This window comes from Cariama cristata, unplaced genomic scaffold (assembly GCF_000690535.1).
Source record: "Cariama cristata isolate BGI_N322 unplaced genomic scaffold, ASM69053v1 scaffold8594, whole genome shotgun sequence".
Lineage (NCBI taxonomy): Eukaryota > Metazoa > Chordata > Aves > Cariamiformes > Cariamidae > Cariama > Cariama cristata.
In genome coordinates this window covers 1-10,479 of record NW_009613440.1, presented here as the reverse complement: position 1 = coordinate 10,479, position 10,479 = coordinate 1, and the positions used below count along the sequence as shown (strand labels likewise).

The window sequence follows — 10,479 nt, the reverse complement described above, 5'->3', positions numbered from 1 at the left end:
GTCTCTTCGGCCCTCCGTCAGCCGGCCTTGCCGCTGCCGCCCCGGTCTGGGGCTGAGGAGGCTCCTCGGGACCGAGAGAACCGTTGGGGGCCTTCAGGGGTTTTCGTGGTTTTATTTATTTGTGAGGTGAGGCAATGCTTCAGACCTGAGAAGTGCAGTGTGCTGGCAAAATGCTGTATCATTTTGGTCGCTAGCCAGCTGCTGCGCGTAAGAGCTGCGAGCTAATTGTTTGTTTAGTATTAGTGACACTCCCTATCTGTAGCATGTGAATATAGTCACAGCATCAGAATGGTATTTCCTATTTCTGGTGTTAAATGCACCACTTTGCAGCTGAGCTAACTTTCCCTGCCCTCTGAACCTCTCATTCTTCAGGTGCTCAGAGGAGATCAGGTGCTACGGTGGCTTAAAATCCGGTTGCAGGTCAGGAAGCCACTGTTAACAGAGGGCACAGACAACTGCGTTTTGTTTGGTTTCTGTTAAAAACATCACCTACCTTAATAAAACCTGTCTGGATCCTTATCTTTTTTGCCCAGGGCAGGCCAATGTCCATTTTCCTCTACTTACCAGGCATTTGAAGTACAACCGTGGTGTAATCTGAGTGAATTGGTGACCAAAGGAAATATTGACAATTCAGTTACTCACGATAGTCTATGGAGTTAGGGAGAATAGCAGTAGTGTTGGGGGTCTTGGTCTTCAAAGTCCACCTTGTTATTGTCAAAGTCCTAGCTTGTAGTGCCTGTACTCTTTTTCTTCATCTTTCCACCCCTTATTTAAATGTGCAGTTAAACCATTCCACTTCCAGTGGCTGTTTGGAGCTCAAAAGATTTCAGGTCTAATGTTGTGAAAGAGCCAGTGAAAGATGTTACACTCTGAAGAGACCACAGGAATCACTAGCTGAGTGGATGCTGAAAGAGCGTTGGTACACGTGCATCTGATCGCCGATTGCTGCAGCTTAGTTATGGGGCTGGGTTGTTTTTTTTCTAGGTAAGTCAACTTCACCCATAACTGTAGAGGTGTCGGTGAGCTCAGGAATACTGCCTACGTGCGTGCCCAGGAAAGTGTTTTGGTTACAGACAACCCAATGTATTAAGTTCCAGTTAGGTTAATGGCTTGATTCCTTAGCATATAAATACCGGTGAGTTTGTCTTGCTATGCTGATATGGATCCGTACCCTCTCTGTCAAGAGAGAACAGGAAAGGTGAAGCGGATCTCATCTGTGCTGTTATACAGCTATACGTGTTGGCAGATTTGCGTTGACGAAGCTCTCTGGTTCAGATACGGCCTCTGTTGGTATGCTCTTGGAGGGAGTTTCAACTGGTTTTTTTTTTGCTGTTTTGCTTTTTAGTTGCGTCTTTCACAGCAAGGTGAGTTGTGAGATTGTTTCTTTGCAGGAATAATTGCATCTGTACACTTCATATATGCCAGCAAAAGTATAATAATTAACAAATACATATTTTCAGCCAAGGTGATACAGTTAAGTCAGCAGAAGTCAGGTCTGTTCTACCATGGTCTCAAATAAGTATGGTAGTAACTGTTTACGGTTGTAGTAAGTGAGATTTATTGTAGTAAGAATTTTATGATTCCTGCTAAAGGTTTGATATGTCAGTACTGTTAAATATTTTCAAGTCATATCCAGATTTTGCTGTAGATACTATCTTTTCACAGGCGATAACAGAAAACTAGTATTAGCACTCCATGTTAAGAGTGTGTTTTTGCTATTTCAGGAAAAGCAGGCAACTCTTTGCCCTCTCTCATGTCACTTTGGTTAGCAGGACTTTGACTTACAGTAAAAGATGCTGGAGCTAAAACCATTAGCTGGAGAATATGAAGTTAGTATTAATTAATAGGTGAAGCTAATCATGTGACACTGAAGCTGTCTGAGGAAGTGGGAATTAACACTTCATGATGTGTTTCTAAATGTCATTCTTAATTGTATCACCAGGATTGCTCACCATCTGTCAGCCAGGTAGGAAGGTTATTTTTACATGTACCAAGGATATCGGTAAGAACATGAATGTGCTAATTCTATTTGGGGCAGGCATTTTTCAAAAAAAAGATTGAGTTAAACTGTCTGTTGTTTTCACAGATGTGGCCCTTGTTTAAGGATAGCCCCAGCTTTCAATGCTCTGAGTAACAAATATCCCCAGGCAACGTTTTTGGAAGTAGATGTGCATCAATGCCAGGTTGGTATTCAAAAACATGTTTTCAGTTGTAAGAGATAATGTAGAGAATGGGAAACTTGAAGAAAAACTGTTCAGACAGTATACTAAGAGTAGTATCCTGTGGCTGTTAACACATTTGGTGAATCACAAATAGCTGTATCATGAAATTCTCCAAAATCAGGATATGCACAAAGATGTGAACAAACAACACTTTTATTTGGAAAAGTGTTCTTGTAGTTACCACTGTGATGTCCTTCATTTAAGCAGTGTACAGACAGTGTAACAGTTCCTGCTGCTTGTACTATTTAGATAATACCGTTAAATGTAGAAGATAGCACCAATATGAATTAAAAAGAGTAAGTCTTTCCAAACAAATATTGGTGTAATTATTGAGCAAAATGAAAAATGCAATAAACTGATATGATTAGTGGGACTAGATTCCTCTCGAGTACTACTCAACTGTTTTTAACAAACAGTGTTGCAGGTGAGCTATTGATTGACTTAAGGGTTGTTAACAAAAATTAACAATGGTATGTTGAAACAAAGTGTCTTGAATTATTACAGATTATAATGGAGAGAGATGAACATCGAAGTGGTAACAATGTTTGCAAATGAGACTAAATTATGGAAAGTTTTGGAAAAACTACTATGGGTGCATACCAGATATGAATAGAAGTAGAAATCAAATGGAATTCACCTTCTACAGCAGCAGGCTGCAATTCCTGGGTGTGCATGAATGTGGCTTGGGAGAGGAACGAATGCAGGTGTAAAGAAAGCTTGTAAAATAAAAGTGTTAAATTAAGCTGTTCTCCACTTTCGAGAGTAAATGAGTAATATGATTTTTATCGTGTACCAACAAATTACTGAGAATGTGAAATCTGTTCAAAGAATGCCCGAATGTGTAAAGGGTTAGGAGGATCTGAAGAACTCAATTTAACTTAAAATTGTTGTCCAAGTTAAAGCTGTTTATAAAGTAACAAATATCATTTGTGATGTTTGATGTAGCTTGATTAATATCTAGTGTGTGCATTCCTGTGTAGGTGAGGCAAGCTGATGTTTCTGTCTAATGCTGGTAGTACTCTGTTAAGTAACGCTTGTAACTAATTTATGCATTCTAGGGAACAGCTGCTACCAATAATATATCAGCAACACCAACATTTCTGTTTTTTCGAAACAAAGTGCGAATTGACCAATATCAAGGAGCAGATGCTGTAGGTTTAGAAGAAAAAATTAAACAGCACCTGGAGAATGATCCTGGAAACAATGAAGATACAGATATCCCAAAAGGATATGTATGCATCTCTTAAGATATTTTTTAATGTTTTTGTAACTTGAATGTTTAAAAAAAATACTTGTTGTTTTCTAAACATACTCTAAGTCAAATAATACTACTTTAGGCAAAACTGCAAGTTCCCCATGGCTTTGAGGAGGTCACTTGTCTGGGTTTCCTTTTTCAGAAAAAATAAAAAAATTAACATGTACGTGTTTAATAAATATGATTATGGGATTGTAAAGTGTCTTAAGAAAAATCTCCACACATAGCCCTTAGTCATTAAAATAATGAATTTAATGTTTTATCGTTAACTTTTTGCTGCAGCTGCTTATTCTGCTTCTTTCTTCTTCTCAGACATCCCAATCTGTCTTCCTAAAACATCTTAAAGTGTAAAAATGTCCATGGGAAAAGACATTGTTAGACACGGTTGTCAAAAACATTGAAAAGTTGTTCTAGTTCTTCCTTAAGAAGTCCTCTCTTGTTTATGTGGTGGTAGGTTCGTTTGGGATTTTCCTTTTTTCTTCTTGCTGCCTATGCTTTCTTTAATCCTCTTTATCTCATCTCCTAAAAAAAAAAAAAAAAAAAAAATGAGGGAGAGATCCTGTTGACGACAGAATTAACCTTCATAACAGTTCAGATCCATCTTCTATGGCAGCTTGCCCTGAAAATAGGATGCCTTTGGGAGAGTATTGTTAGATAAACGATATCTCATGATATATTTTCTTTTGCCTAATTGCTAATGTTTGCAGAAGCGGATGGTCCTACAGAGTGTTCTCTTTAGATTTCTTCTTGCCTGTAAAAAAATGACAAGGCTATAAAAATACATTAAGTGAAAAAAAAGGCACAGGAATACTTGGAAAAGATTATGTGCCTGGTCTGAGTGGCATACAGTCATTACTTCTTGCTGATGGTGAATTTGCTTTCAGTTTAATGCTTAATGCGTATCATTTTGCTTCTGTAGGGGTACGGCATATCACTCCAGTAATCAGTGATCAGGCATTCACAGATAACTTTAAGTAAATAACTTGTAACTCTTTAGTAATTAGTAAAAAGAAAAGTGAACATTTCTAAAAATATGTTCTCAAACTGAATGGTTATTAAACCTTGCGTCAAAATCTCTCATAACTCTAGTTGGACTGTCACTCTTATGAAGACTTTAAAAATGGGTGTTCATGAACAGATTTATTTTCTGATCATTGCATGATTTGCCCATGTCTCCTAGGTAAATCGAAACTTTGTATACTTGAATTTTTGGTCAAAATTTCAGTAAGGGAGCAATCTGCTTAGATGTACTGGTGCTCTCAGGAAATTATTTTCACCGTGTTTTGGTATTTTCATGTTACCTCAAGGCAATTGTGCGTTGCAAATCATAAGCCTGGTTGACAGCTGTACTAACAAACACATGTAAATGAGAACTCTAATGTGACAAAACACTTTCCTAGGGCTGTTGTCTTAGGTGGTATTCTCCAAGCAATACTTGGTGTAATATTACTTCTTAAATGAGATTGTCTGTTATTCTACCAAAAGTATAAACACAGTTAGTTATGTGTTGTATTATGTTTCGCCTAAATCGTATGTCACAGTTCAGTGCCCCGCTAGTTGCTGTAGCGTGCGTGTTACTTTGTGTTAGGAAATCTAATACGTTAAGCTTAGCTGTGATGAGTACCTATAGAACCCAAAATTCTGTTAAATGCAAAACCAGGTTTCTTTGGAGGTGAAGTATTTTAAATTCATAGCTAACCGTATCCTATCAGGCAAATGTAAGTAGGGTGCAAATCCAGCTGAATATTTCTTATTTAAATAAACTGTGAGGGCACAGGTCACTTGAATTTTTTCAGCTACTTGTTGAGTGTTCCATGGCATGCATTGCACTTCACTTTATATGGAAACGCTTACATCTATAATTATTGTGAAATTCTCTGTGGAACTATGGGAATGTCAAAAGACAAAGGTTCAGCTTATTAGCTTTGGAGCCCTAAACACACTGAAAATCATTCAGATGGCAAGTTCAGGTCTGCTTAGTTAGATTGGTTTTGAGATGAACACACCGTCTTCTATTAAAAGTTAATCTTGTGAGAGGTGGTATCTTACCCCTACGAATCAAGTCCTGAGTATGTTCAGGGCTGTATGAGCGAAGCAGGAATTCCATTTGACCCATAAGTGGTAGGCTAAAATGCTGTTTCAGGATATCCTTGACCCAAACTGGACTGCTGTTGGCTCCAGGAAGGTATCCTTATTCTCTTGCGCAGCTCTGTATTCCTTATCTTTTCTTACCTTGTATCTACTGAGCATGTGAGTTGCAAGCTAAGCCCTCATTTGGATATTGGGAGGGGAATAAGTATTTTTTTTTGCTCACAGTACCGGAGTTGCAAGAGCTAAGGGAAGTGCCATAACAGGAAAAGAGTTTTATTCTCTCGGCAGCCTGTTTTTGGAGTCTGCTTAGACTGTGAAGCTGTAGCCTGAGTCGTTGTATGCAGTAATTGACAAGCTAGTCTTCGCTTTTTTCCAAGAGTGGTGTATTATTCTTTAGGACCTAATAGATGCCTTTAAGAAGGGTATTTTGGGTTGTCATCCTAGAAGTTCCTTTAGTTTCTTGTGTCTGGACAGTACTATGACTGTACACTGATCTTGAATTTGTATTGTTGTGGTGTGAGATGTTGATACTCTGTCTTCAGGCCTTAAGATATGAAATACTTGATTTTTAGTCTGGCTTATTGTGCTTCAATTGGACTTGGTTTATTTTAGTTGCCTGCGAAAAATTCTGGTTATCTGGAAATTGATAAAGATTATTCTACCTCTGCAATAATACTACCTTTCAAATGGCTTGGAGCCTGGATAGCAGTCTGCTTTAATCTGAGAGTGTGTATATGTTAAAGCTTTTAGTTGGACCCTTTACAGAAGAGCTGAGCAGTAAAAGAAACTGCTTCATGGTGAATAGTGTGGCTTCTGTTTTCTGTTGCTCTATGTTTTTACCAAAGTATATGGAGAAAGGAGTAGGAGAAGGTTTCATGAAGTTAATTTGTATACACTGCTGAAAAAGAAGTAAGGTAAGACTAGCTTTGTGTATAAAGCCTAGTAAGAGCAATAGTGGTGGTCTTAATGTTTTCTGCAATACATAGTATGTTTTTGGGGAGGCCCATTTCTGTTTTTTTTTTATGAAGTTGATCATAGCTCCAGTCTAATGTCAGTTTGTGTGTGGTGTGAGTTATGATGCCGTAGTCTTGTTTATCAAAAGAGTATCTGAAAATTCTCCTGTGCCCAGTTTCTTATTGTTAGAACGGCAAGCATGTGTTCCAGGGGTGCAGGATTTTGAATGGAGGGGAAAAATGTCGTTCAGTTATGAACAAGATACATCCAAGTACTATAGTACTTGTTTGTAATGTCTTTTGATATAAAATCCTGAGGTTTTCTTTGTCTTTTTATTTTAATGTGTTGAATGAAAAATTTCATTAATTCCAGTGCTTACTAATACCAGATGAGTTCATGGTGCACTTATCATGCACTCAGCAATGCTCTTGCTTTTACTTTCAGATGGATTTAATGCCATTTATCAATAAAGCTGGCTGTGAATGTCTTAATGAGAGTGATGAGCACGGATTTGATAATTGTTTACGTAAAGACTCTACCTACTTGGAATCAGACTGTGATGAGCAGGTACAGTAGATATTTTTAAGTGAGATATTTTCAACCATGGTCTGATCTGCAAGCATTTTTTTAAGAACTTGTCTACTTTATGTTGTTTCAGTAGTGTAAGTAAGAGTGGGAGAGGCTAGTAGGATGTAAGTAGAATTAGTACACAAAGGTTGTTGTAGCATTTCCAGTTTCACATCCCTTTATGTATGGAAAAGATTCCAAGTAGCATTTGCTGATATTTTGAAGTGACAGACTAGTGCATGTATGGAATGTAGTGAGGTAAGTACTTAATTCTGTTTCAAAGCTCAGACTTATTTCTAGTTAATTATTGTGCTATGTTTGTTTTTAAGAGTGAAGAAAATAGTATTTAACAGCAACGTTTTTCTCCACAGCTGCTTATTACTGTAGCTTTTAGTCAACCTGTCAAGCTTTATTCTATGAAACTTCAGGGGCCAGATAATGGTGAGTGAAGTGTCCATTTAATCCTGTCTTTGAAACCCAAGCTTTGCCCATGTTTAGCTGAATTTTCTAAAAATGAGACTGTTGTCCCTGGAACTTTTTACCTTACGAGAATCCCACAGCAGCTTCAGTAAATTTGTTATAAGTGAATTGCATAACCAATTATCTCACTCATTTTCACTGACCATATGCATGGGTATTTGGTATGACGCAAATAAAAGTATTTGCTGTAGTTTGATATGCTGCAAAGAGAAACTCACGTTTAATTCAAGAATTAATGTGAGAGCTACTGAAAGATATAGCTTAGTTTTTTGTGGTAATTCAGTTTGTTATAAAATTACATAAAGTATTCAGGTGTTATATGACACAGCAGCATTATTATCTTTAGGCTTTTTATTGGATTGTTTTTGGTGGAATTCTATCTCTGACATGTAGACAAGTAGTGCAGCTTTGGTTGTCCTTCAGTATCCAGGGTTGTGATGTAAGATTGGCAGTTAAGATGCTAGAACTATAGAAGCTCGTGCTTTCCTTGAGTGGTGTCTAGAGACTGTGCTAAGCAAGGGCTTCTCAAGCAGCATTTTGAAAATGTATTTAAACAATGGAATACCACTCGTATTTTAACACAGGGCAAGGTCCAAAGTACATAAAAATCTTTATCAACCTTCCTCGATCTATGGATTTTGAAGAAGCAGAAAGAAGTGAACCAACTCAAGCCCTGGAGCTGACACCAGATGATATTAAAGAAGATGGTATTATCCAGCTTCGCTATGTAAAATTTCAGAATGTTAACAGTGTAACTGTAAGTAAAGTTTCTGTTCTGAGGTCTGTGCAGGCTGAAAACTTCAGAGGCTTTTAAAGCACTGTACATGTTTATTGATTTCATTGCAAATGTTCTTACTTTCTCTTTGCTGATTGCATACTGTATGTTTGTGGTAAAAGTATTTCAGGAATTTAAGGTGAGACAAGGTCACGTGTATGCCATGTCTCTTTTAACCTCATGTGAGACATAGGGTCCGCTTTCACCTCTTCATGAGCTGGCCTGCTTGTTTAACACAACTTGTGTTTTTTCCAACATACCTTCTTGAAAGGCATCTTGTCTTTGTTTGAAGAGTTGAGGAGACAAGAAATCCAGTTTCTCAGTGATCTGATTGCAAAAATGACAGATTTCTCTGAGTATCAAGTGAAGTACTTGCAATGTCTTTAAACTCAGTACCTGCTCTGTGAGGGTTCTTAAAGGCTGTAATCAAATCACCTTTGTCTTTTAATCAGCTCCCTAATTCTCTTGCTGTAAGAGACTTTCCACAGACTTCACATAGGGTTTTTGACTCTTAAATGCAGGTGCAGTTTCCCCTCTTCCGTTTTAAGAATGCATGCTCTAGCGCCATATGTGCGATGACTAAATCGATGCTGGAATTGCTTTATGCTTGGCATCATCCTGGTGCTGTGCTTTCCCCGTTTCCTGCAGTTATTGTGTTGAACTATTTTTTCCAGTATGACCCCCGAATTCTTTTCTATGGAAATGCTTTTCATGGCCTGAATTATGCATTTGCAAATGTATGGACTTAGAGCTAGTTGAATTAAACTATATTTTAGGGGGCTGGCCACAGCTGCTTATGAGTTATTGGTAACTCCAAAACATTGATCCACCCTCAATCTTTTCATCGTGCCTTTTCTTCTGTCAAAAGGTGTCTGGTAAACCTCTAAATCCCTATTTGTGGATTGCATTTTAGATCAGTCAGCTACTTTCATGTATAGCAATGTTTTAGTAGCAATTATTTTTAAGGTAATGGGAGGCAAACCTAAATAACTCCTTTTCATGTCTGTTATTTTTATGGAGTTACATTTGTGACCAACTTTATCCTGCCCCAAATGAAATAAGATCGGTCACATAGGCTTATATTCTACAAAGCTGTGCTGACAAGTACAAGTTATGTATTTGTCCTTTAATAAAATCCTGTGTCAGCTTTAGACAGGATGATGTGCAAACACTAGACAAGTGAGAAGGTAATTAAATAGGTGTTCTGCTTGTTTGTACTCTTTGCATGTGCACACTGCAGTAGTACTCCCCTAGTTTCCTAGCTAAACCTGGATTCTGTATTTAAGACTTCCTAAAAATGAGATGGCCAGTGTTGTGAGTGAGCGGTTTAGGGTTGCTTAAAGAATCACCATCAAAGGTATTAACAGAAATGATTTTAATACGAATTTATAAAAGTGTGACTTAAAGTTTGATGGCGAGGTTCACTCTGTTACTTACTACATGAATGGGATATATGTATATACATATATATACACACATATATGTAGGAAGTCAAGTTAAAATCAAGCAAGAATGATTTTCACAGAGACAAGAGATGACAAGGGGTAAGGGAGACCCTCCAGTAGAGTCACATCGAGTCACAAGGTTCAGAGCGGACCCCTTTGCTTTGTGAACTCCTTCTCAGAGAGGAGTCTAGGTGCGGCTGGATCCACTCCTAGTCCCAGAATTGGTCAGCAGTTTATATCTAAAGGATTTAGCAGCACTTAATTGTAGACTAATTTAACATTTACAAAATAATTGAATAGGATTTACTATAATCATACCAGTGACTTAAGTTGTCATACAGTATTTGAATCAATTCACATGCGCATGCACGCAAAAAGAGATAGACGTATGTAAGGATAAATATATATATACTTGTTAAAAATTCCCCTTGAGTTCAGTGACATACTCACTTCAGATGCCTTGTTGTTTCTCAGTGGAGGAGGGTTGAGCCTGGAGAGGTGCAGGGTTTCAGCCCAGGCTCCGTCATCTGCTTTCAGCACCAATCCTCCGAACTTGGCGAACTTGAGAGCCTGGCGAGCTCTGAGAAGTGTCCTGCTCCAAGGGAGATGCTGGTCACAGCCCGCCGCGGTCCAGGAGAGCTCCGAGGGCCTCACTCAGGACCGCTGTGTATCGGTTAAAGCCCAGGCGAT

General features: G+C 38.2%; 1 protein-coding gene across 1 annotated transcript; it reads left to right on the top strand.

Moving 5' to 3' along the window:
* Positions 1 to 1,345: 1,345 nt before the first annotated feature.
* TXNL1 (thioredoxin-like 1) lies at positions 1,346 to 10,467 on the top strand (the record flags this gene model as incomplete). Its single annotated transcript, XM_009699026.1, has 7 exons — positions 1,346 to 1,364; positions 2,087 to 2,183; positions 3,281 to 3,454; positions 6,967 to 7,089; positions 7,461 to 7,530; positions 8,154 to 8,326; positions 10,264 to 10,467. Coding segments are annotated over 7 exons (860 nt in total), but the record flags the coding sequence as incomplete, so codon positions are not given.
* Between the last annotated feature and the right edge of the window lie 12 nt (positions 10,468 to 10,479).